We start from the raw sequence: 25,514 nt of genomic DNA on the forward strand, positions 1-25,514 counted from the left end.
CTGAATCACTTTGCCCCCACACTGAATCACTGCCCCCACACTGAATCACCCCCCAATGCTGAATCACCCCCCATCACTATTGATTCACACTTCACTATACTGAACGATTCATTTCCCTACCAAACATTTTTTATTCCCTCACTGAATCGATCTCGACTCCGGATCAGCAGTTATGCCCCGGTCCAGCAGGTGGCAGCAGAAAGGTCTGATCTCTCCCGCAGATCGGCGCAGATGAACAGTTGGCTCTGCGTTGATGTTACTTTAAACGGCTTGAATGGCAGCCCGCTGTGTTGACGGTGACAACTAAGTTAAGTAGAGACGCTTGAGTGAGAGTCATGAGGCGCCGCGGGTCCGTGCAGCAGAAAATCCCGTGTGTTTTTCTCACTGAGGTCAAAGAAGAAGCGTCCAGAAAACGGGACGGTCAGGTAAGGAGTCACGGGCACGCGCATGGGCCTCGTTCCAAACCGCGCACTTATTCTCTCGGTGTAGTGTACGTGGGTGTAGGGGACATCAGTGCGGGGACATGAGTGCACATGAGTGCAGGGGACATGAGTGTACATGAGTGCAGGGGACATGAGTGTACATGAGTGCAGGGGACATGAGTGTACATGAGTGCAGGGGACATGAGTGTACATGAGTGCAGGGGACATGAGTGTACATGAATGTACATGAGTGCAGGGGACATGAGTGTACATGAGTGTACATGAGTGCAGGGGACATGAGTGTACATGAGTGCAGGGGACATGAGTGTACATGAGTGCAGGGGACATGAGTGTACATGAGTGCAGGGGACATGAGTGTACATGAGTGTACATGAGTGCAGGGGACATGAGTGTACATGAGTGCAGGGGACATGAGTGTACATGAATGTACATGAGTGCAGGGGACATGAGTGTACATGAGTGTACATGAGTGCAGGGGACATGAGTGTACATGAGTGCAGGGGACATGAGTGTACATGAGTGCAGGGGACATGAGTGTACATGAGTGTAGGGGACATGAGTGTACATGAGTGTAGGGGACATGAGTGTACATGAATGTACATGAGTGTAGTGTACATGAGTGTAGGGGACATGAGTGTACATGAGTGTAGGGGACATGAGTGTACATGAGTGTAGGGGACATGAGTGTACATGAATGTACATGAGTGTAGTGTACATGAGTGTAGGGGACATGAGTGTACATGAGTGTAGGGGACATTAGTGTACATGAATGTACATGAGTGTAGTGTACATGAGTGTAGGGGACATGAGTGTACATGAGTGTAGTGTACATGAGTGTAGTGTACATGAGTGTAGGGGACATGAGTGTAGGGGACATGAGTGTACATGAGTGTACATGAGTGTAGTGTACATGAGTGTAGGGGACATGAGTGTAGGGGACATCAGTGTTGCGGTTTGGGACGTTGTCTATTTGTAGTGCGTATTTGTATTTATTTGTCTCATGAACATTTTTCACCCTTTTACATTAACAAATAAATAAATAAATAAATATATGAGATTGTTTATTGGTTTATTAATCGTCTCATTCGGCTAATCTTGTTCAGCATGTTCTATGTTCAGCATTTTCAGGTGGTCGCCACTGAAACGCTGAACCCCGCCGCCGTGGAGTCGGACGTCTACCACGCGCTCGCCACCGAAAAGTTGGACGGCACGTGTTGCTACGTCACTCTGTACAGAGGTGCCGCACATCTGCATACTGGATATAGATAGTGTGATGTCATGTCCTGTGTTCTTTATGCACCCTTCCTCATACATCAGCTCCTAAACCTTACCTCCCCTCCCTCCTCCCTCCAACCCACCACGACCAGTTTCTTTTAACGTACTTGTTGCCATGGTAACAAGCCTTCACACCTTCACGGTACGCAGAGATTAGGGATCGCGTACGAAGAACGATGTCCAGCATCATGTCGATGTCGGCATCATCGTTTTCTTTTGTTTTGAAGGAGAAGCGTACCTCTGGGCTCGTCTGGATCGGAAACCCACCAAGCAGGCGGACAAGAGGTTCAAGAAACATCAGCACGCTCAGAAGACCTGTAAAGGTATTGTTTATATTCCAATCTCCATTACAGTTACAGAATCAGGTTACAGTTGGGCTGGACGGTACGGTAAAACACGCGTGTTCTCTAACTCGAGGTTTCACGTGGAATGTTGAAGAAGATTTCCGGACCGTTCCTGAATCCTGGATTCCTGCACGCCGTGTGCGGTACGAGAGCGGTCACCCGGTACCTGATGAGCACGGACACATCCCAGGTAAACAAGCCTACGGTTTACAAACGCAATGATTCCGTCTCTTTGCGGTTTGATTCGACCCTGAATGGAATCTTTACCAAAGTGAGAAATATCACCTGAGCGCGATGGACATGAAGCATGAAGCCGATTATACGGACGGACAATTACGGCACGGCGCGTCTGCGAGACGTTCGGCTCGGTTTAGCGTTTTTATTTAAACGTAAAAACGCACGGCGATTCACTTCCTGCAGACGAGTCGATTCGGAGTCGACTCGTTTTCTCACTCTGACACCTGCCGTAGCTACAAATGAAGTTGTGCAGAAGCGAGTGAGCTCGGACCAGAGGACACGCTGTGATCGTGTTTAGACCGGTTCTCTACCGTGCTGTTAAAAGGTCGTTAGTTTACTTTTAATTTTTACTTTTTTTTTGTATAAGAAGAAAATGCTGATATGCAAATGAATGCGATGTTGGGCGGGGCTAAGAATATAGTTGTTATTCCTACACACATTCTGTTTACTTAACAAATCTCTAATGGAATACGGAAGTGAGATGATCGTTAATGTTTAAACGTGTTTCTGTTGGAGTAGATTTAGTGGGCGGAGCTAATCTCGAGTGATACTTGCATACACATGAATCGTGTGATTTATAGGACATTTCGAACTGAAAGGTTTGTTTATATGGGATTCTTTTGAAGGCTGGATTCCAGTGGATAGATCTAACAAGCAGTACTGCTGGCACGCGTCCGTGGTCGACTACGATGCCCGACAGGCTCTCGTCCTGAGGCCGAGCGACGAGGATGAAGCTGTGCTGGAAATGGTCAGCGTTCCTCTGAGCGAGCTGATGGAGCAAACGCTGGAGCTCATTGGGACCAACGTGAACGGAAACCCGTACGGTGAGCCTTACTAGGAATGCTAATTATAAAAGAAAACGTGTCTGAAGTTAAAAGCTACTGAAATGTTAAACACCGGTTTAAACATCAGGTTTGGGCAGTAAGAAGAATCCGCTCCATGTTTTGGTGCCGCATGGAATCCTGCGTGTGAGGAACGCTCCTGCAGTGGAGTTCCATCAGCTGCACTCGTGGTTTCGGGACAGTGATGAGGGCCGTGTGGAGGGAATCGTTTGGCACTGTAATGACGGAGCGCTTGTCAAAGTAACGTCCTCCACCTCTGTCTCTCTCTTTCTTGTTTCTATGGCGATGACTCGTCATCGGCATTGTAAATACCATGTGATCTATCCATCTCTCCTCTGACTTCCATCCATCCATCCATCTATCTATCTATCTCTCATTACAGATACATCGGTACCACTTGGGTCTGAAGTGGCCCGAGGGCGACACCTCCTTAAGCTCCAGGCCTGTGGTGGTCCGCGTATCCCAGCTCCCGTTCCACCTGGACGTTTCACCTGACAACAGGAAGAACCTGTTCTTCGCTCTCTCATGCCTCGCCGGACGTCGTTTCAGCTCCGTCAGAGACGTCCAGCTCGGAGCCTGATCGGCTACACGACATTCCTTTTCCTCCTCGACCGTGACCTGCTTTTACAACGAGGTTCAGGATGAAGCAGCGGTGTAGAATTCTTCCCTGAACCTCTGCCCTAAAGTAGCGTTTAATCACAGCAGATGTAGGACATGATGCCGATCACGAGCCTGAATCGGTGGGTTGAGATGCTCTCGGTTTTAAGAGGGAGATTAATTGTGGATTTAATTTATTTAGTATGAAACATGTACATATATAAACACTGCTCCAATAAACGCTTTCAACTGAACTTCTGAAATCTTTTTGACATGAAGGAACAATTTTGTGGCAGTGACAAAAAATATCACGTTGTCTCGTCACCATTGTGATAAAAAACACTCGACTTACTTTCTTCATAAATAAACTTTTTACACACAAAATACCTGAACTATAAAAATACACTGGTCAGAGCTTCTGAGTGGAAGCATTTACACCTCCCTCCCTTTCTCCTTCTCCCTCCCCTTCTCTCTCTCCCTCCCCTTTCTCCTTGTCCCTCTCCCTCCCTTTCTCCTTGTCCCTTTCCCTCATTTCTCCTTGTCCCTCTCCCTCCCTTTCTCCTTGTCCCTTTCCCTCATCCCTTTCTCCTTCTCCCTCCTCTTTCTCCTTGTCCCTCTCCATCCTTTTCTCCTCCCTCTAATTTCTTCTTGTCCCTCTCCCACCCTTTCTCCTTGTCCCTCTCCCTCCCTTTCTCCTTGTCCCTTTCCCTCATTTCTCCTTGTCCCTCTCCTTTCTCCTTGTCCTTCCCTCTCCCCTTTCTCCTTCTCCCTCCCTTTCTCCTTGTCCCTCTCCATCCTTTTCTCCTCCCTCTAATTTCTCCTTGTCCTTCTCCCTCCCCTTTCTCCCTCTCCCTCTCCGTGTCAGCTCAGTGACCCGTCTGTTGGGATGTCCACTTCTACTCCGAAGCGCTCTGCCAGTTTTTTCAGCTGCTCCTCCAGGATGATGTTCTTCTTCACCTCTACGTTGTAATTGAACTTGAGATCTTCGAGCTCCTCGAAGAACGTCGGGTCGAAGTTCGCCAGTTCTTTGGTGATTCTTCGGATTTCGTCCTTAGGGTAATAACAGATACGAGCGAATCGTTAGAGGAGGCGTTCGAGGTGACGCTGTGGTGGGATGTATAATCTACCTGTCACATAAATGCTGATAACCGAGTCGAACGTGCCCTAACCCTGACCTTTAACCCTTCCGGCTCGGGTCGTATGATATTTTATAATTACATGTGGAAATACCTGCAGCTGGATCTTCTCAGCGCTCAGTGACCTTATTTGGGTCAGAAGTTCTTTGTATCCTAGACAGAGAATCAGAAGAAAAAGGACTTATTTATTTATTTTCTTGATTTATTAAAAATGATTGATTGCTTTATTTCTACCAGAGATTTTACAATTAATGATTAAAATAGAATCATAAAAATCATATCGGTTTTTCTAAATCCACAAAAATTATTGAAACTTAACGTGAATCGATCTGTGGTCCAAATATGAGCTCAAAATGCTCCTTCACCTGTAAGCAAACTAAAGGTTACGTGATGCGAGCTGAGCAGCGTTACCTGGTCCGTCTCCACCTGCTCCAAACCGCTCTTCGTATTTCCCGACGCGCTCGAGGAGCCGAAGCTTCTCCTTCTCCAGCTGGTGGTTTTCTAGCCTGAACACCGGATGTTAACTTTAGTGTAACTCGTATCGTTAAGAAGGTTGTGAGTTCGAACCTCGGCACTCGTTAAAAAGCCGTCATCCAAATGAAGAGACGTAAGTGTAGATACCTGACAGACGTGAACTCCTTAGCGAAGCCGTCACCGGGGATGTTTTTCAGGATTTCGAGCTAGCAAAGACAAAAGCATGTGAGACGTGTGTGTGGTGTGTGTGGTGTGTGTGCTGACACATAAATCTAAGAGCGGTTGTTTACTGAACACACTTCTTCCTTCAGCTGTGTGACGGTTTGCTGCGTCCTCTGCTCCTTCTCGCGGGATTCCTCGAGCTGAAGTTTGAGCTCCGAGAGACTTTTGTCCTTCTTCGACAGTTCCATCTCGAGCGCTTTCATTTTATTTTCAAACAACCTGCAAGGAAATATTACACGTGGAGCTGAAAATGACAGTCGGAAATCTCCGTACGCAGGTTCCTTCGTTGTTAGCGTAATACCTGGTCACGACTTGAGACTTCCAGGTCTTTGTATCTGCTCGATCTATGGATGGAACCTTGGATTGAGCCAGTAGAAGCTTCTGGTTGGTTTCCTCAAGCTCCAGCTTCAGCTTTTCGTTTCTTACCTCCAGACTGCTCTTTTCTACTCGCAGCTTCTCTGCAGCCTCCGATTCCTGCATCAGAACATTTCACATTTCGGTGCTAATCTGTAAACGAGGGCAAATTCTCATTTTATATAACGTTGATAAGCTTGTATTAAACTTCAGCACTTCTCTGTATATAAACCTGCGGTGATCTGGGAAACTCCATCGGATGTGAGCGTGGCTGAATTTGAACAAACAGCCAAAATCAAATAGAATCAAATAGAATCATTCATTCATTCATTTTCTACCGCTTATCCGAACTTCTCGGGTCACGGGGAGCCTGTGCCTATCTCAGGCGTCATCGGGCATCGAGGCAGGATACACCCTGGACGGAGTGCCAACCCATCACAGGGCACACACACACTCTCTCATTTCAAATAGAATCAAAACAAAATCAAATAGAATCAAATAGAATCAAATCAGAATCAAATGGAATCAAATCAGAATCAAAGCAGAACCAAATAGAATCAAATCAGAATCAAATAGAAAGTCTAAACGCGGAACATTTCACCAAATTATACACACTTAACGAGCTACGTGGACGTCTGTCTAGACTCCGTCTATCTCTGTCCTGGTAGGAGGAGGAGCTAGATGAGACCTGACTCCACCCTAATGGATGTTTTGTACACAAGATAATGCTGAGGTTAAGAAGTCTACTGAAACCTCACACTCTGATAGCGAGCCGTGATGTTAGCTACAGGGGTAAGCGACATTTCCTGTGCGTATTTACATAATCTAGTCCTGTCATTAATGTGTTTATTGTTTACAGTTAGCTTAAAGGAACATATGCGATATGTTTTAAAGTTTCTTATTAGAACTATGGTATGAATGCTGGACAGGCCATACACACAAGCAACAACAGGCCACACCCACTACGATATGAGCGAATGAAATGTCTCCACGCTGATCGATATTTGTCGGATTTTTACAGACGCGTCTAATCGGTCGGGTCTGTAATCAGATACTGACCGTCAGATCTCATTTTGTTTTATTTACTTAAAGCTTATCTGCATTTTCCTTTTATTTGATGGACCCATATCCTGTGTAACGTTGCCATGTGACCCCTGTGTGAACCCCTTTCCCGGACCTTTCTGATCTCTCTGCGCAGCCGCTCGTTCTCCATCACGATCTTCTCCGTTCCTTTAGCCTGTGACTCGAGTTTGGATGTCGTCTGATTCCTCTCCTTCATCTGGTCGTATTCCGCCTGAGTAAGACAAGTCCGGTGTTGTGCATCGTTAGAGAAAGCAGCCCAGGCATGAACGCAGGAGCTCTGTTCTAGGTGTGGCTGCATGTCAAACCTTGAGTTTCTGGTGCTCGTGCTGCAGGACGGTGAGCCGCTCTTGGATCGCCGTCGCCGAGCTCTTTTTCAGGCTCTCGTTCTCTCGCTGCAATCGCTCCACCACCTTCTTCATCAGTGCGATGGTTTTCTCCAACTCGGGGGCGCTTTTTCCACTTCCTCCAGACTGCGCTGTCTGTTGAGAGGAAGAAAAAAAACGGAGCGGAACGACAACGTTAAATCGTTCGCTCGTTAATTGGTTGATGAATCGATTGATTGGTTGAATCTAACCCTGAAATCTAATCAGCAGAAGTTTAGGAAGTTAACGACTTACCCCACGGATATTCCCCAGCTTCTTTTGCAGCTCGGCTTTCTCCTTTTTCATAGCATCGCATAGTTCTTTGAGGTCAGACACCTGAGCCTAAAAATGGGGGTGGGGGTGGTGTAATGTTGTTGACGTTAAATGATCGCGCTGGTTGGAAATGTCTAAAGAAATTTAGCTACATTACTTATTGGACCTTTTGGAGCGATCTTAGCCGTACCTTTAGACGTGGCAGGTCTTTGTTAGCCTGCTCTAGCTGAAAGCGCAGCTCCAGGTTCTCACTGGAGATCTTCAGGTTCTCTTTCTGTAGCTCGTGCTCCCTCTGGGTCGGAGTCCCAGCCGAGCCCCTGCCGGACGTCTGTGCACAAAACCACGTTTCGATAAACGGCATGAAATTGAAACGCGGTGAGCAGGCGACGCTATGAGTGCGAGTTTTGGAGAAATACGTGTTTGCTACAGAACGGCAAGGGGGCCAAGCACTGCAAAACGAACACAAGCGGGAAGCCTACGCGGGTATGATGCCGACTGGGCGATCTTTCTCAATGGGACACGCTAAGGGTCAAGTACCTCGTCTCGTTTCTCCTGTTCGGTCTCATCCATAGAAGGGAGAGATTCCTCACCAAGAGCATGCATCATAGTCGTTTCTCCATGTGTCTGGATTTTGGGAGACTCAGGAGATCCTTCTGTCAGTCCTGGTTCTCTCTCTGTTTCCTTGTTCTTTTGCTCTCCGTCACCCTGATCTTCTGACACGTGTTCTACTTCGTTCTGTTCCTCGTGTTCTTCAGAAGCGATTTCTCGGTCTGTCTGAGAATACACAGACTTTGTTCTTCTTTCTTCTTCCTCCCCTTCATGGATCTCGTCCTTTCCTTGTTCCGGTTCTGCTGTATCTTGGCATACGGGCGACGTTTCCTCTTCGGGTTTGATTCCGAAATCTAAATCTTGACCGGGGATCAGAGCATCTCTCGTTTCTTCGTGTCCACTGTCTTCATGTACTTCATTCGCTCCAGCCATCATCTCATGATCTCTATGTTGATGGAGGTTTTGGTCTTTGCTTAGTGATAAGGTCTGTGTGTTTTCGTCTTCGCTGGCGTTAGGAAAGAAACTGAACTGGGAGGAAGAAACCAGCGTTTTCGCCTTGGAATCAAATTGGGGGTAGGGTGGGGGGGGAAATGGTGACGTTGAAGAAAACCAGTTTGAATAAGAAACGCTAACATAGACCAGTGATTCTTACAGTGGAGTCTGAGGGGGTCTGTGATTAAAGATTTCTTATAATTAGTGGATGGAATGAGTCTAATATCTGAATATCTAGGTCATGTTTGTGTTATAATCTGTTGTGGCTGCAAAACCCCCGAGGAAACCTTGTGACTCTCTTAAGGGTGCCAATACTTACGTGTAAGCTATTATGGCAAAGGAACAAGCAAAGGATTCTTACAGACGGCCTGGATGGAGGCTCCTTGGCCAGCTGGCTTTCCAGAGAGTGAAGTCTCTCCTCCAGATAGCGGTTCCTGATGTTCATGTCCTCCATGGCAGCATCACGAGGTAAAGCCTCCTGCTGCCTGCACCACAAAACCAGCGTGTATCAGTGAACACATCACCACTGGGAGCCGACTGGGTGTAGATCACACGTACCTGATGATGTGGATCTGCTGCTCCAGCTCACAGTTCCTCTTCTTCAGCTCCTCGATCTCTTTGTCTGCCTCGATGGTCGCCCGTGTGCCCAGCACCTGATCCGCCGTCACGCCTCGACTCTTTAGCTTCCTCTGCAGGCCCAGTTTCTCCTGCTCCAGTCTGCAAGGGTTCGGTTTAGAGGTGGAATCAAACCTTACATGACTGAGCACTGACCTTATTAGTTACAGCACGGTGTGTAGTGTTGTGTAGGACCTTGTGTAGTGTTGTGTAGTGTTGTGTAGGACCTTGTGTAGTGTTGTGTAGTGTAGTGTTGTGTAGGACCTTGTGTAGTGTTGTGTAGTGTAGTGTTGTGTAGGACCTTGTGTAGTGTTGTGTAGTGTAGTGTTGTGTAGGACCTTGTGTAGTGTTGTGTAGTGTAGTGTTGTGTAGGACCTTGTGTAGTGTTGTGCAGTGTTGTGTAGGACCTTGTGTAGTGTTGTGTAGTGTTGTGTAGGACCGTGTGTAGTGTTGTGTAGGACCTTGTGTAGTGTTGTGTAGTGTTGTGTAGGACCTTGTGTAGTGTTGTGTAGTGTAGGACCTTGTGTAGTGTTGTGTAGTGTTGTGTAGGACCTTGTGTAGTGTAGTGTTGTGTAGGACCTTGTGTAGTGTTGTGTAGGACCTTGTGTAGTGTTGTGTAGTGTTGTGTAGGACCTTGTGTAGTGTTGTGTAGGACCTTGTGTAGTGTTGTGTAGTGTTGTGTAGGACCGTGTGTAGTGTTGTGTAGGACCTTGTGTAGTGTTGTGTAGGACCTTGTGTAGTGTTGTGTATTGTTGTGTAGGACCTTGTGTAGTGTTGTGTAGTGTTGTGTAGGACCTTGTGTAGTGTTGTGTAGTGTTGTGTAGGACCTTGTGTAGTGTTGTGTAGTGTTGTGTAGGACCTTGTGTAGTGTTGTGTAGTGTTGTGTAGGACCTTGTGTAGTGTAGTGTTGTGTAGGACCTTGTGTAGTGTTGTGTAGGACCTTGTGTAGTGTTGTGTAGGACCTTGTGTAGTGTTGTGTAGTGTTGTGTAGGACCTTGTGTAGAGCTCCTTCAGCGTGGCCAGTTGTTTGGAAAGGGATTCTGTCTCTTTCTCCTTCTCTTTTAAAAGATTGCGCACTCTCTCCATCCTCGCCTGCCACTTTTTACCCTCTTCCCACCTCACCAGTTCTTCTTTGTTAGACTGCAAACACAGAAACCCCCCGAGGTGTTTGTTCAAACTTCTGGAACGTTCTATAACATGTTTTCTTTTTCCTTTTGAAATCACGGCAATTCTTGCAACACAAAATACAGTTTTAGGGGTTAAAAAGGCACTTTACAGACAGATAAACATGTTATAACACCTTTTATAACACTCGGATTCGTAACTCTTTTAGCTGTGCTTATAACACCCTCTGTCTCTGTGACTACTTAGTAGCAGGGAAATTAAGCGCCGACACCTGAGACTCCTGTACATTTAAAATAAAGGTTTCCAAACAAAAAAGGGACCGAATCAACACTTGACTGTGTGTCATAAAGGTGTATGTAGGTCATCCTGTGTATGATGTGTTACTATGGAAACGTTAACGTATTACAGCGTTACAGCCGCTGTCCGTCGTCACGGAGCCGCGAAATAAAAACAACGACCGACCGACCAATCGGATTGGAGAATTCAGCTGCGCAGTGATGTAATGCACGTGATCTGTTTCTAGATGGTGTTGTAGTGTGTCAGAAAGATTAATTCTTTAACCACAATCAGACTCTGGGTCTAATCCGTGTCCGTTCTCACCTTGTCGTCCTTCACCGCCGTTTTTTTCTCCTGTGGCTCGGACACGTTCTTCCTGTCCGATTCCGACTCCAGTCTGCGGATCTTCTTCTGTAAAGCCTCTACTGAGAAGCCTTTAACTTCGCCTTCTGTCTGACCCTACAACACACACACACACACACACACACAGGACTTTCTATTTGTGTTGTGTAATATTTTGTGTAACAGCGCCCCCAGGTGGCGTTTCGCTGATGTTTCCCTGTATGTCGGTATGAAGCGTCAGTGATACGACAGGCAGCGCCTCTGTACCTGCAGGCTGCTGCTGAGTCTCTTGACCTTCTGCTTCAGCTCCTCCAGGTGTTCTTCCAGATCTCCTTTCTCGCTCTGCAGTCTGCTCTGGATCTTCTGGTTCTTCTGTAGCTCACGGCTCAGGCTCTCCACCTCCTCCTTCAGAGAGCTCTCTCGGGTTTTCCCTGCTTTCACGTTCTCCTTCCAGCTCTGCAGCTCCTCGTTCAGTTCCTTTACCCGGGCCTTACGATGTAAACACACACACACACACACACACACACACACACACACACACACACACACACACACACACACATACACACACAGAGAATCACAGAAGTCCATTTGGTTTATAAATCTTTAAAAAAAAAAAAGTGAAATGAAAGTATTTTAAACTGAAAGTATTATTATTTTTTTAAATAGAACAAAATTCACACAGAATATAATTTAGAAACGTTCACATAAAACGATGTAGATATTTTCTTTATGAAATCATTTAGTAAAATAAGAACTTGTTTGTTTCTGTCAGCTCCATGTTTTTAGTTATATATATGCACAGTATAAAGTGTATTGGGTTTGTACTTCCTGAGTGGCTGGGATTCGGGCACAAAAGTATTGGCACCCCTGCGTGTATATGAAGGCATGCTGTAGTTATTATACTAGTCGTACTATAACGATTAAAGCTGGTTTATGATTTGTAAGGAAATTATTGCTGCAGCACAGAAATGTGCTTTAAGAACCGGTGGAGTTATGGAATAGAAATATATCATAAAAAAAAATCTGCCCCTGTGTGTGTGTGTGTGTGTGTGTGTGCACGTCCTGTCTGAGCTCTGACCTTCAGCTCTTTGGTGTGTTTGTCCACGATCTGCTGAACGTTAAGCGCCTCTTCTTTCTGGGCCGCGTTTGCGATGATCTGTTGCTCGGCCTGGGCTGTCATCTGTGCCCGGAACTCGAGCATGGCTTTACTGAGAGCCTGCACGGCGAACAAAAAAACATCAGACCTCAGCTCACAGCTTGCACTTCCCTTTTAAACACATGCTGCATAGCGAACGGAGCCAAACGCCGTCCGACATGAAACTCTTTCAGACCTAAAGACATGACAGTAGCTCGAGTTTTTCTCAGGAGAGGAAATCGATACGGACGCTTTTTCCACATTGTATATCACGTTATATCACCTTTAGCTGCTTCTCTTTGAGGGCCAGCTGGGCCTTCAGACGTTCAACCAGGTTCTTCATGGTGTTGCTCGGCGAGCGGACGTTGGCCTCTTTTTGGGCCTGCAGCTCGGTGCTGAGGTACTGCAGCTCTTTCTCCATCTGTGACAGCTGGGATCTCAGCTCCTCTGATTCCTTAAACATGGCCTTTATCTGGGATGCATGCCTTTCTTCCAGTCTGGAGAACACACAGCGAGGAGGAGGAGGAAATCAGCAGGATTTCTGACATCATGCCAAATTCCTATTTCACTTTAAAGTCCCTTCTCCTCAAATCCAAACCCTATAAAGCCCTAAAGCTGCGGTCCTACCACATCAACACGAATTTATCACACATGAGGCACGGGAAGCGATCAGATCAGGCTGAAGGATTTAAATTAAAGTCAGACAGGAACTGAATTAGTTCACTACAGGGCGATAATAAACAGCAATGATCTCAGTATCCAGGAAGCAGCTACTGATTAGAGATGAAAATCTGTGTAGATGTTTTGGATTGAATCGTTCTAATACAATACAAAGATGTAAAGAGTTTTTTTTTTCCCCCTTAGAGAAAGCTCCCGGAAAGGTTGACGGAATATCTGGTTGAGACTCGAGACCCCGTAGGACACAAGCGGGAAGTGTTTTGATACGTCTTTTTTTACGCTCCGTATTGTATTCACTAAGCCATGCGATGTAGATAGCGTGAGAAAGACGACATTTGTTTACGAGCGGAAAGGGAACGATTTCTTTTTCCGTCTAACGAGACCGCTTCGCTCCGGTCGGCCGACACGAACGGCGTTACGTAAAACCGGTCCGTCGTCTTCCTCGTAAGCCTCTTGTTCTATACCAAGTGTACGGACACACGTAGTAGGAAAAACTTAGGAATATTTTAAGTGCTAACCAAAAAAAAAATTGTCCAAAATAAAATGTCTAGTAGACCGGTGGACAAAGATTGTTAAGACAAATGAAACCGTTCTTATTTTTTTTAGTATAAAATAAGTCCACTATCCATTACGAGAGCTGAAAATACAGTCAACAGAGAGCAGGGAAAACTATTTTGCTTGAGGTTTTGAAGAAATATGACACATGGATCGTAGAGATTAGGACAATTATCGATTTTAAGGTAATACTGATGTGCATTCCGAGTGCAGCTTTCAGACAGACGATGATAGTTAGGTCTAAAGTCCGAGTCACACGGTGCGTCACCTGGCCGTTTGTGCCGCGTGCTCCTTGGCCTGAGAAGCTGTGACTCGTCTCTGTGTCTCCAGCTCAGCGCTCAGCACCTTCAGCTTGTTCATCAGCGATGACAGAGACGTGTCCTGCTCCGCCACCATCTGCTCCATTTCAGCCAGACGCTCCATCTGTTTCGTGGTCGGGATGTTCAAGGTGGGTTTCTTCATCAGTTCCTACAGAAACCAGACGTACAGATGTGTCGTCATACGATAAAAATCGACGCTTGCTAATCAACTCGTTTTCACACAATCTGAGTAATTTCCTGGAGAAAATGTCTTCATGTCGGTTGTTTACATTTATGGCATTTAGCTCTTATCCAGAGCGACGTACATTAATCTCATTTATACAGCTGAGTAATTGAGGCTTAAGGGCCTTGCTCAGGGGCCAAGAAGTGGCAGCTTGACGGCCCTGGGATTCGAACTCACGACCTTCTGACCAGTAGTCCAAAATCTTAACCACTGATATACCATAGTTGTGACCACATATATTATCATCTAGTGCTTGCTAATCTTCTGTGCCATGAAGATTTTGGACCTCCACTGAGATGAGGGTGACTCTGTGAGGATCCTGAGACATCTAGAGATGTTCCAGCTCCAGTTAGTTGTACTAAAGAGGAGATGAAACTCCATGTGGTCTTTGAGGACAACAATCTCCTCCTCAATACAACATTTATCAGACTGTATATTTATAATCACACCCCTCAGTGTCACCCAGATGAGGATGAGGTTCCCCTTTGAGTCTGGTTCCTCTCAAGATTCCTTCCTTCACCATCTAAGGGAGTTTTTCCTCCCCACAGTCACCTGAGTCACCTCAGACTTGCTCATTAGGGATAAATACATACACATTTAAATACATCTAATATTAATTATTATATTATTCTTTATAATAACCTTTTGTTTTATGTTTATTTTTCGGTAAAGCTGCTTTGAGACGATGTCGATTGTGAAAGCACTATACAAATAAATTTGAATTGAATTGAATATATGCTATAAGGCCAAAAGTATGTGCCCCCCAACCACTACAGACTAATTCCTTCTCCAAAGTTTTGCCACAAATCCAGTATTACATCTTTGTATCGAACGTCTCTGTGTGCTGCGTTTTCCCTTCACTGGTACTGAGACTTAAACCCTGCTCCAGCATGACAAAGCTCCTGAGCTCTATGAAGACATGGTGTGGAGGTGAAGGTTGGAGTGAAGAACTCGAGAGTCCTGCACAGAGCCCTGACACTGGAGCCCTGACACTGGAGCCCTGACACCGGAGCCCTGACACCGGAGCCCTGACACCGGAGCCCTGACTCTGACGCCCTGACTCTGACGCCCTGACTCTGACGCCCTGACTCTGACGCCCTGACTCTGACGCCCTGACTCTGACGCCCTGACTCTGACGCCCTGACTCTGACGCCCTGACTCTGACTCGACCCCACTGAACACCTTTGTGATGACCTGGAGTCTCCTCGACATCCCGACATCAGAGTCTGATCTCACTGATGCTCCTGTAGCTGAACGAATGAACACAAATCCCAGCTTCGCTCCAACATCTAGTGCAAGAGGAGCTTCCCAGAAGAGAAGATTGGAGCTGATTGATTATAACAGCAAACACAGAGGGAATAATTCTGGAATATAACGTTCAACAAACATGTATGGGGTTTTGACATTCAGGCTCCGTTTAATAACGACCTTCTTCTGTAAAACAAATCCAACCTAAATAGCTGTATATTTATTAAACCGGCTGATGTTCAAATCGGTTAGAGCAGATAGAACCTTACCAGAGTCGTCTGTCTGAAGCGATCCAGGGACGAGTCGGTGTGGAGGTCCAGCTGTTGGTGCAGGTTCCTCACTTCCTGCTCGTGCTTTTTTACTGCTTCTTCCTGTTCCTGTCGGCACGCGGCAGAATGGGAGACGACAAAGCTAACCTCTCATCATCGTCGCACAACACACTACGATGCACCGCTATAATCATTAGAGGCTTTATTCCAGAACGTTCTACGAACAATGGTGTTGTGAAGCAGAGTTACTGGGTTATTTTACAGTATAACTGTACATGCTGTAGTGTTTTATTCCTCTTAAACCACCTCTTAAACCACTGCACTTTGCCTTCTGCATTTACATTCTGTATCTACAGTACCTGTCTAGCCCTGGACAGAAGGTTCTGGTACTTCTTGAGGACCTCCTCTTTCTGGTCGAGGAGACACTGCAGGTTGCTGATGGTCTGGTGAGCGATCTTCAGAGCGTGCTGGCTGCTCGCGTCGTCCTGTGTGCTCAAGTCGGCGAGGAGCTTTTCCCTGTCGGCGGCGGCAGGGAGACGGAGGCGGAGCTCGTTGATGACCCGATCCCGAGACAGGACGTTCTGCTCGGCCTTCCGCAGCGACGCCTCCTTCTCTTTCAGTTTCTGTTCGAGCACAACGCAGCTGTTCACACTGAACTTTGGGCCATCAGACAGCACAAGAGACTGAAGTCATTTATTTTCATGACAATTTCCTACGTCTTTCTATTTCCGTCTTTTGTTCTTTCTAACGTCTTTCGACATGCTGGTTGATTTTCCCTGATTCGGAAAGCTCTTGTATTAAAAGACTTGTAGTATGTTCTTTAGGGTCAAATAAATATTTAGCAACTTTTTCTGGAGTGGTGTGTGACTCTTATCAAAAGTTATTGAACTGGATGCTGTTTTGGTTCAGCTACAGACTCAGACACCAGAAGACGACAGAGAACGCTTCAGACTGCTGAAAGGATCATCGCTGCTCCCCTACACACCCTACAAGTACCGTACATATCCACGGGGAGGAAAACGGCTCAGATCGTCACTCTGGATCTCTCACATCCGAGTCATCCGCTTTTTGAACGTTTACCATCTGGCCTGTGATACAGAGCCCCAAACACCAGCACAACCAGGACAAGAAGGGTTTCTCCTCCCAGACAATGTACCTGACGAACAGTTAAATGTTCCCCATTACGCAATAACAATGTGTAATACCCTTACAGTTATTTCTCTATCCTAGTAACCATCTATAACACAACTGTACATACAATTTGTTCATGTGTGCTGTTGTTATCTTTGTGTACTGGAAGCATATGGCACTAAAACATATTCCTTGTATGAGAAGCTCACCAGGCAACGAAGCTCTATCTGCTACTGAAAGCTTTAACTTTTGTGCTGTCATCAGTGCTGTCCTGCTTGTTACCTCGTACGTCGCTGACTGACGTGTGGCTGAACTGCATTCTGGGACTTTGTGTCCAACAATTTGTACTAATCTGAACTCCGCTTCTAATTCGTTGGACTTCTGATTAAAGGTGTTAGAGAAATGCTTCAGAAAACTGAGTCGTGCCGACAAACTAAACAAAAATCCAAAACGTGTAGCCAATGAGCAGAAAGGGGTGGGGCTTGTCGATATGGGCGGAGAGAGTGTTCAGTGCGCATGTGTGACGTTAGCAGAAAGCGGTTTTAACATTGACACGGAGGATAAAAACAAAGAAAGAAAGAGAAGAAAGACTTACGATAAGGACAAGAAGTAGGACGTGTTAATATAGGATCAGCTTTCCAGTGCTGGAGAGAACTGAAGGAGCAGGAAGTCGGCCACATATTCACAGGTTGGAGTTTCCCGAGTCAATAACTCCTGAGCTAAACGCTGTTACTACACAAATAACACCTCTTTTCTATCGTAGTGATGTAGAGAAGCAGCTACAACCGCGTTTTGTGTAGTAACAGCGTTTAGCTCAGGAGTTATCGACTCGGGAAACTCCGACCTGTGAATATGTGGCCGACTTTACTTAAGACGCCGAGGCGCTTTTTTCCTTCTCGATAGGTGAGTAACGTTGGTTTTGCTTTGTTACACAGAACTAATATATGCCTTTGTCCTTTACATCATTATGCTTGTGTGGCATTTTTGCTTGTTTGTTTATCTACAATCGTATTGTTCTTCCCTTCAGCTATGATAAACACACGTTTCTTTCTGTTAGTCGCCTGGGTTACGTATGTACTTGTGGGAGGAGCTATCGATACAGCTGTGGGACCCGTTTGGGTTAGGGGCGTGTTTGTTTTGGTGATTTTATATGTCAACATTGGCTTTCAAACAACGGAGACCCCACCTTTAATACGACATTGGATATGATGTGGGCGTAAAAACGGGGAGTGAAAACAGAAATTCTTGCCCTAAGTGTTATCCTTATGATCCTTATATTGCTGCTGTTTTTTTAAACCGTTAGTAAACTTCATTATAATTGTGCTAGCAATAACAATACCACAAGTCACTACGAATATTTCATTGAACCACTCATTGCTTTACCTCCTCCAGACTTTTGCAAGTGGCTTGAATCTCCAGAATGGTGCGAACGTGCTCCTTTATTTTACTGAGCGCGTGGTCCAGCTGATGAGCTAAAGGCAGGTTGGGGTCCGGCACAGAACCCGTGGCTTCTTCGAACTGAAAGCACAAAACACATGCACAGAGCGTTCCTTGTAAGACACACCTATTTTCAGACAGTAATGATTCTATAGGTTAGAACTGAGGTAGGGCTGGGTGATATGGCTGAAAAACTATATCACGATATCAGTGTTTCATATCGGTCGATATCGATAATTACTGATATTTTTTATGACCCATTTAAAATAAGGACCAGGAGAAAAATATATTACATATATAAACATTTTTATTTGAAACTTAACCTTCCTCTGATCAGAATCCCCTCAGTTATTAAGACAGAAATGTCACCAACCAGGAAAACTCCGTTACTTCCATAACTTCGTTATGTAAACATAAGTCTAAAGTCACGATGAACACTTAACGATTATCTCTTAACATTTAAGGTGCAAAATGACAGAAAGTGTAAGAAATGCTAAATAAAGTGTAATAAAATAGTGCAAAGTGTTAAATATAAACACAGAGAGACGTTCAGTAGAAGTTTAGTGTGAGGAAGTTCACTAGCTGTTCATGAAGAATAAAAAACATCGAACACATTTTTTTATTGATATCGATCACGTGTCTATCGCGATACATATCGTTATCGTTTTATCGCCCGGCCCTAAACTGGGGTCTAATTTTTTGGGTGTCATTTATGATTCACGGTGTATAACTGTCCTGCAGGTGTGTTTACAAACCAGCTAATCAGAGCAAGTCTGGAAGTTCTCGAAGTTCTCAGAGCGTCTAATCTGGGAAATCCGACCTATTAGAACTACACGGTGTTTCTTATTCACCGGTCAGATCGGAAATCTCCGTCTTTACTGGAGCATTAAGAAGTTATCAGACAAATATTGAAAGGGAATCTGCTTTAAAGCTGCGGTCAGTGATTTAAGCAGACATTTAATGTTTGTTCGGTGAAATGTTCAGAATAACGTCAGCATTATTGGCACACTTGTATGTGAGTGGAGTAGCGACAGGACCTTCTGAGCAGATACGACGATTTGGTTCTGCTGTTTCTCGTAGGTTTCTAGCTGCCGCTCCAACTGAACCTCTCTCTGATCCCAGGAGAGCTGCTGCTCCTCTAACAGCTACAAACACACACACACACACACACACACACACACACACACACACACACACACACACACACAAGTTTTAAAAGCCAGCTTTTGTAATAAATAAATAAATAAATAGATAGATAGATAAATAAATAAATAAATAGTCTGATCTTTAAACTGCATCTTTTACGTTATTCTGCTGCACCAGTTCCTCCTCCAGGCTGCTGATGGAGCGCTCCTGCTCGGCCACCATGTTCTTCAGGTACCTGATCTCCTCTCGCTGAGCCACCAGCTCTCTGTTCTTCCTCAGCTCCTGCAGACGAGCTTCTTCCAGCTTCTTGTGCCATTCGATGACCTATAACAAACAAACAAACAAACAACAACAACTTCCCGATCATAAAAAGCAGTGGGAGGGACAAACTCTCTCTTTCTGCTGTCAGTCACAGTGCCGCTAACCAAACACAGGCATCTTGGTGTCGCCTTCTTCCACAAACACGAGCACTGTTTTAGTTCTCCTCAAACAAAACCACGGACTCCACGTGTGCACACTGATCTCATCTCATACCTTCTGAGCCCCTTTAACATCCTTCAGCGTGGCTGTGAGCTCCTCCAGGCCCTTCAGACGGAGCTCCAGCTCCTGTGCTTTCCCCTCGGCTGTGCCGCGCTCCTCCTGCGCCCACCGTACCTCCTCCCGTGCCCTCGCCCTGTCCTCCTGCAGCTGCAACATGGTGCTGGAGAACTTCTCTTGCTGGCTGAGGGGCAACGCTCCGGAGAAGCGTCTGCGCAGGGCATGCAGGGCCTGGCGAAGGTGTCGAGCGCGTTGCCGCCCCTCCTGCCTCGCCTGCCACAGCGCCTGATGCTGAGCATCCAACTGCTGCTCCGCTCGCAACCTCTGAGCTTCCAGGTGGCGAAGGCGGGTGGTGTAGGACTCCAGCCTGCTGACGGCCGTCGTCTCGCTCAGCTGCAGGGCCACGATGTGCTGATGGAGCTTGGCGATCAGGGCCTTCTCGTCACTCTGGGCCTGGTGGATTTAAACCTTTATGGCAACATTTCACACATATTCGTGCACAAAGTGTTTTTCTGAACCAGCACCTCACCTGATAATCCAGCACCTGCTTCCTGAGACATTCCACCTCCTTTTCCCGGGACTGCTGCCTGGCTTCCAGAGCAAATACCTGCATTTTCGCTACGTCTGAAATCTCCCGCAATCTAAACATACAAGATCAGCGCCCAAGGTAGAATTACTAATTAACGGGTAAAGAAACACGTATGCGAGATCATTAATGGAAACTTACTTACTTAGACACCTCTATCCGGAGCTCGGCTCCGCTCTTCTCCAGCTCGGTGATGCGGCGCCGGTCGGCATCGCTCACGTCTTTACTGACGCTGTCAGCCAGCTCATCTCGTAGCTCGCGCTCGATCCGCTGTGCCTCCAGGTTCTGCTTTGCCATCTGAACACACACACACACACACACACACACACACACACACACACTTTTTACCTCTATAGTATAATAACGCTTCAGCCATAATTTTATTCTTCGATGAAACTGACAAACCTCAGCGAACTTGGCCTCCAGCTCAAAGTTGCGCTCCTCCACCTGTTTGAGCGAGCTCCTCATGTGCTCGTACATCTTCTGAGCATGCTCGGCTCTCTGCCGCTCGTTCAGCTCCTTCATCTCCAGCGTGGTGATGCGCTTGGACACCGACACAATCTCACTGTTTGCCAGAGCTTTCGCAGCTTTTTCCATACCACGTTCTCCTCCTGGGAAGAAGAAGAAGAAGAAAAGATTTATATATATATATATATTTGATAGATATATACAGTATATTATATGCATGAGGAGTTTCACCAGCAGTGTTGATGTTCTCCCAGGCTTGCTCTAGTGTGTGCAGCTTCTCCTTCGTTATCTCGAGCTCCTTGTTGATCTCGCTGATGTGCTCACGAAGGGACGTGTTCTCACCCTGAAACCAGACGACGGAACGCTCTCGTTACCGCTAACCAGCTTTAGAACGAAAAGCGGAAGAACAATCTTACAGACCTCCAAATGTTCCAGCGTGGTGGTTCTCTGGACGAGGTGGTTGTCTTTCTGGAGCAGGTCTCTGTATTTCATCGTGAGCTCGTTGTACTGCTTGTTCGCTTTTTCCAGCTCTGAAGACGGGACGCTGTCGTCTAGCGCTTTCTGGAGAGCCGCCATTTTATACGCCGCCATTTCCTGCAACGGCGAGTTTTATAAAGCGTAAAAACAGAGAACGCTGACAATCGATAACGGCTATGGATTGATTGATATTACTTGATTAATATTAGCTCGTAAGAATATTCATTGATTTATTGTTTCACTCACGTTTATATACACTTTATATTTCTACAGCCTTGATGCCTTTAAACTGGTTTTTGCTTTAGGTTTAATGTTTCACTCATTCATTCATCTTCTACCGCTTATCCGAACTTCTCGGGTCACGGGGAGCCTGTGCCTATCTCAGGCGTCATCGGGCATCGAGGCAGGATACACCCTGGACGGAGTGCCGACCCATCACAGGGCACACACACTCTCTCATTCACTCACACACACTCACACACTACGGACAATTTTCCAGAGATGCCAATCAACCTACCATGCATGTCTTTGGACCGGGGGAGGAAACCGGAGTACCCGGAGGAAACCCCCGAGGCACGGGGAGAACATGCAAACTCCACACACACACAAGGTAGAGGCGGGAATTGAACCCTCAACCCTGGAGGTGTGAGGCGAACGTGCAAACCGCTAAGTTACCGTACCCCCCGGTTTAACGTTTAACATGTTTAAATATATATATAAATAAAGACGGGAATCGTCGGGCGAAGTCGCACCTTGAACCTCTGCAGGTAGCCGATTCTCTCTGTGACGGCGGTTTCCATTTGAACCGAGTCGTCCTTCAGCTTGTTGTTCTCCTTCCTCAGGTGCTGCTCCTGCTCCATCAGGGTGGTGTAGCGGCGGGTCAACGACCTCTCGTTCACACGCAGTAGAGTCGTTTTACGGGCCGCCTCGGAAACCTGCCTTCTGATCTCGACCGGATCGCGCTCCAGAGTCTCGAGCCACAGCTGAATAATCCAGACATCGGACAGAAAGGACGACACTTTGAATCTGATATTATTACTTGATCCTTTCCTTCTTTACTTGTCACTAGATCTGAGTCGGTCTTACGTTATACTCCTGGATCTTCACGGCATCCAACGCCATCTGCTCGTCCATTTTGGATTTCAACTCTGCAAAGCGGTCTTTCTCCTTCTTCCAGACCTCCTTCTCGCTGGAACCGAAACAGACCGAATTATGCTCTAGAACCTTCTACAAAATGCCTGCCTTGTTCTTCACCACATGAGCAGGACAAACCTTTGGTACTCTTTGTACAGCAGTCCCTGTTGGTGTCGTATGACGGCGAATTTCCTCTTGTACTCCTCCGACGCCAGACCGAGCTGCTTGTTCGACTCTTCTTTATTTCTTAACTCCTAAAAAAAAATACGGAGTAGTTAAAGATTGAGACGTGTCGCGGTTTTGGTCTAATGGATCTGCGGCCTATATGATCACACATTTTTGTATGTGCGTTTGACCTGTAACAGCTGGATCAGGTACTCGTTAAGAGAATTGATGACTTGCGTGGCGGTCGGTGTCATTTCTTCGGGGAGACGGAGAGGTTTGGGAGCTACGGCCGTCCCGCCTGACTGCCTCACTGCCTCGACCTCGCTAGCAAGATGTGCAACCTGACACGAAGAGATCAGATAAAAGAAACAACGCTTGCCTAAGTTTTCACCCCTTTAAAACGGTCTTACGAACTGATTTATCGCTATGAAGTTGCTCTGGTACAGTATAAGGGGAATAAAACGCTTTCCCGATGTATGATTATTTTCCCATAACAGCTTGCCCCAGAGTGTTTTATTCCTCATGATCCGCATTTTTGCAAGACAGACAAACCTTTTCATTAGCTTTGATGAGCTGAGTCTGTGTGCTGGCTGCCTCTTCTCTGGCTGCCTTCATCTCCTGCCTCAGTTCCTCGTTCCTGCCGGTTAGCTGATCCAGCTGTGCTCTCAGGTGTGAGATGATATCAACCTTTCCCTCTGAGTGCTTCATCTCCAGGGCCTGGACATAATAACATGAACGCTGCTTCAAAATGAAGTTAGCGGAGCTTGTAGATGTGGTTTAGGGAACCTGAAACAAAACTTCATGTCGGAGTTCAACACAGGAGGCGTTCAGAAGGCCGCCGTCTTGGGCATTCGATTCATTTTCACCTTATTGATTCGTTGAGTTATTTTCCTCGATGAGTCAGTTTTTCTGAATCGCTTCGACACCTTAGTGGTTCGCGTTTTTTTGTTATTGAATCATTTTTTTGCTTATTCTGTGCATTTTTTTACTTTACTGGATCACTTTTCCTCCCAACCTTCTCCCTTTTCCTTACTGAATCACTTTTTCCCTTTCCTAAGCACTTTGTTCCTTGGTGAATCGCTTTTTTGTCCCTGACCGAATCGTGTTCGAATCGACTTTTCCTGACGTACGACGACACGTCACTCCTTTTGCTTAACAAATTGCATGACTTTTTCTTTCCCCTTAGTGAATCACTTTTTTTCATACTGAATCATTTGAGAGTCACAAACCGCTGGAACCAAATTCCGTGTGTGTGTCGACACACTTGGCCGATAAATCTGATTCTGATTCTGATCGTTTTTGTGATCTGGTCTTATCAGATCGTTTCATTTCTTTACCGAATCACTTGTCTACCTTACTGAATCACTTGTCTACCTTACTGAATCACTTGTCTACCTTACTGAATCACTTGTCTACCTTACTGAATCACTTGTCTACCTTACTGAATCACTTGTCTACCTTACTGAATCACTTGTCTACCTTACTGAATCACTTGTCTACCTTACTGAATCACTTTTAACTTAAATGAATCGACTTGTTTCCTTACCACATCTCTTTCCTCACGGAGTCATCGGAACTGAATGGTACTTTACTGAAACAATTTACCGATTGCTTTATTGCCTTACCGAATCACATTCTCCTTACTGAATCGATTACTTTACTGGACCCCCCCCCCTTTTATTTTACCTATTCCCTTTTCCTTAGAATCACTTCTTATAGCTGACCTATTCACTTTTTTACCTTTTGTGCTCAGAGAATCACTTTCCCTCTTACGGAATCACTTTTTTAAGAAGACTCAGGACTCAGGACACTCACACTGACGAGTCTCTCCAGGCTGGGGATGCTGATGGCTGCCTGAGTAGGAGGAGCTTTGCTCTGTGCCTCTTGAATGGCCTGCAAAATCTCCTTCATGCCCTGCTCCAGCTGCTTGTTCTCCTTCAGCATCTCGTTCACTGAGGAACAAATCGGATATTTACGACCGATTGCCATCGCGGTGGCGCTCGCTCGCTCGCTACGCTACATGTTCGCTCGCTACGCACTCACGTTTAGCTTTAAACTGCATGGATTCTGCTCTCTTCATCTCCAGCTCTTTCTCTCTGCTCGTCAGTTCCTTCCGCAGGGAGTCGTTCTGGTGGGAAAAAGATAGGAGCGGGTCAGAGGAGTCAAAATCAGAGAACGGGTTATTATTATTTAATTTATTTTTTTTTAACATCATTTGGTCTTAAAAGCCTACGTTTCGTTTAACTTCATCCTCGCCGGTTGTCCTGAGGGTCGATTTCTCCCTGATGGACCTGCTGGGTTCCTCTAGGTTTTCCTCGTGAAGCAGTGAACTACTGATGACGGTAATACCTGCAGACAAACCGTCATCTTTATTTTGTCACGAGTCCCTACGATATCTACGGTAGCTTTATGTAGTACAGCTCTATACTGGTCCGAGTCGCCAGTATAAACAGACTGGTGTAATTATCTTTGCGACTAGTTTTCTGTCATGACTTCTGTATGTGTAACAGTTATTTTTATTTTTTAACCTTTGTCCTTGACCAGGTCACGGATCCGCTGCTTGAGCTCCAGCCTTTCCTCCTCGAGACGCTCGATCTGAGAGAAACATTAGACATTAGAGACAGCAGGTAAGCTCTCTACTAGGATGAAGACTCGCTCGTGCTTTTTTTTCTGAGACACGTGAGCTCGCAGAGATGCCGAAGGGTTGCTGTGACCGAGATTATGCCCCTCCCCTTTGATGGATCGATGGCGTGTAAATGTTTACACAGGAAACACTTTCTGCTCCAACAGTCAAGAGCTAGAGGTTTTTATTCCCTGCTGCGTTTAAGAGTTTAAACACTTATTTAATTAAGTGGAGTTTAGGACGCTTACTAAATGTGGAGTTTAGAAGAAGTAATACATTTGGTGAGTTGAGTGCTTTTAATAGCTACTTAATGTTTTGGCTACTTAAAAAAATGTTTT

The 25,514-nt window shown here is 45.9% G+C and overlaps 2 protein-coding genes across 7 annotated transcripts in view; one reads left to right on the forward strand and one right to left on the reverse strand.

The window, feature by feature from the left end:
* The window catches only part of c17h12orf29 (chromosome 17 C12orf29 homolog), a 4,040-nt gene extending 48 nt beyond the window's left edge, over positions 1 to 3,992 (forward strand). The window contains exons 1-7 of one of the 2 annotated variants that reach the window (XM_027135835.2): positions 1 to 425; positions 1,563 to 1,680; positions 1,946 to 2,041; positions 2,136 to 2,252; positions 2,926 to 3,123; positions 3,212 to 3,381; positions 3,524 to 3,992. The exon at positions 1 to 425 is cut by the window's left edge and continues 27 nt beyond it. In XM_027135835.2, the coding sequence (XP_026991636.1) occupies positions 336 to 425; positions 1,563 to 1,680; positions 1,946 to 2,041; positions 2,136 to 2,252; positions 2,926 to 3,123; positions 3,212 to 3,381; positions 3,524 to 3,721 (987 nt within the window). In that variant the 5' untranslated portion in view covers positions 1 to 335 and the 3' untranslated portion in view covers positions 3,722 to 3,992. The remainder of the gene's footprint in view (positions 426 to 1,562; positions 1,681 to 1,945; positions 2,042 to 2,135; positions 2,253 to 2,925; positions 3,124 to 3,211; positions 3,382 to 3,523) is intronic. The other variant, XM_047802245.1, reaches the window with a different exon arrangement.
* Positions 3,993 to 4,509: 517 nt separating this feature from the next.
* Positions 4,510 to 25,514, reverse strand: part of cep290 (centrosomal protein 290) — a 39,173-nt gene continuing 18,168 nt past the window's right edge. For 3 of the 5 annotated variants that reach the window (XM_047802210.1, XM_047802209.1, XM_047802208.1), the window contains exons 17-55: positions 25,082 to 25,148; positions 24,787 to 24,902; positions 24,597 to 24,681; positions 24,369 to 24,505; positions 23,106 to 23,270; positions 22,745 to 22,894; positions 22,527 to 22,642; positions 22,341 to 22,443; positions 22,007 to 22,237; positions 21,198 to 21,371; positions 21,009 to 21,120; positions 20,715 to 20,920; positions 20,455 to 20,606; positions 20,253 to 20,364; positions 19,721 to 20,176; positions 19,346 to 19,510; positions 19,078 to 19,185; positions 17,987 to 18,121; positions 15,832 to 16,095; positions 15,473 to 15,580; positions 13,681 to 13,880; positions 12,463 to 12,676; positions 12,123 to 12,260; positions 11,309 to 11,530; positions 11,024 to 11,158; positions 10,293 to 10,438; positions 9,242 to 9,400; positions 9,045 to 9,168; positions 8,180 to 8,746; positions 7,833 to 7,970; positions 7,625 to 7,711; positions 7,313 to 7,486; positions 7,102 to 7,218; positions 5,872 to 6,044; positions 5,648 to 5,789; positions 5,496 to 5,554; positions 5,286 to 5,380; positions 4,969 to 5,027; positions 4,510 to 4,788 (exon numbers count right to left, since the gene is read on the reverse strand). In XM_047802210.1, the coding sequence (XP_047658166.1) occupies positions 4,600 to 4,788; positions 4,969 to 5,027; positions 5,286 to 5,380; positions 5,496 to 5,554; positions 5,648 to 5,789; positions 5,872 to 6,044; positions 7,102 to 7,218; positions 7,313 to 7,486; positions 7,625 to 7,711; positions 7,833 to 7,970; positions 8,180 to 8,746; positions 9,045 to 9,168; positions 9,242 to 9,400; positions 10,293 to 10,438; positions 11,024 to 11,158; positions 11,309 to 11,530; positions 12,123 to 12,260; positions 12,463 to 12,676; positions 13,681 to 13,880; positions 15,473 to 15,580; positions 15,832 to 16,095; positions 17,987 to 18,121; positions 19,078 to 19,185; positions 19,346 to 19,510; positions 19,721 to 20,176; positions 20,253 to 20,364; positions 20,455 to 20,606; positions 20,715 to 20,920; positions 21,009 to 21,120; positions 21,198 to 21,371; positions 22,007 to 22,237; positions 22,341 to 22,443; positions 22,527 to 22,642; positions 22,745 to 22,894; positions 23,106 to 23,270; positions 24,369 to 24,505; positions 24,597 to 24,681; positions 24,787 to 24,902; positions 25,082 to 25,148 (6,300 nt within the window). In that variant the 3' untranslated portion in view covers positions 4,510 to 4,599. The remainder of the gene's footprint in view (positions 4,789 to 4,968; positions 5,028 to 5,285; positions 5,381 to 5,495; positions 5,555 to 5,647; positions 5,790 to 5,871; positions 6,045 to 7,101; positions 7,219 to 7,312; positions 7,487 to 7,624; positions 7,712 to 7,832; positions 7,971 to 8,179; positions 8,747 to 9,044; positions 9,169 to 9,241; positions 9,401 to 10,292; positions 10,439 to 11,023; positions 11,159 to 11,308; positions 11,531 to 12,122; positions 12,261 to 12,462; positions 12,677 to 13,680; positions 13,881 to 15,472; positions 15,581 to 15,831; positions 16,096 to 17,986; positions 18,122 to 19,077; positions 19,186 to 19,345; positions 19,511 to 19,720; positions 20,177 to 20,252; positions 20,365 to 20,454; positions 20,607 to 20,714; positions 20,921 to 21,008; positions 21,121 to 21,197; positions 21,372 to 22,006; positions 22,238 to 22,340; positions 22,444 to 22,526; positions 22,643 to 22,744; positions 22,895 to 23,105; positions 23,271 to 24,368; positions 24,506 to 24,596; positions 24,682 to 24,786; positions 24,903 to 25,081; positions 25,149 to 25,514) is intronic. The other 2 variants (XM_047802211.1, XM_047802212.1) reach the window with 2 other exon arrangements.

Source organism: Tachysurus fulvidraco, chromosome 17 (assembly GCF_022655615.1).
Source record: "Tachysurus fulvidraco isolate hzauxx_2018 chromosome 17, HZAU_PFXX_2.0, whole genome shotgun sequence".
NCBI classification, from domain to species: domain Eukaryota; kingdom Metazoa; phylum Chordata; class Actinopteri; order Siluriformes; family Bagridae; genus Tachysurus; species Tachysurus fulvidraco.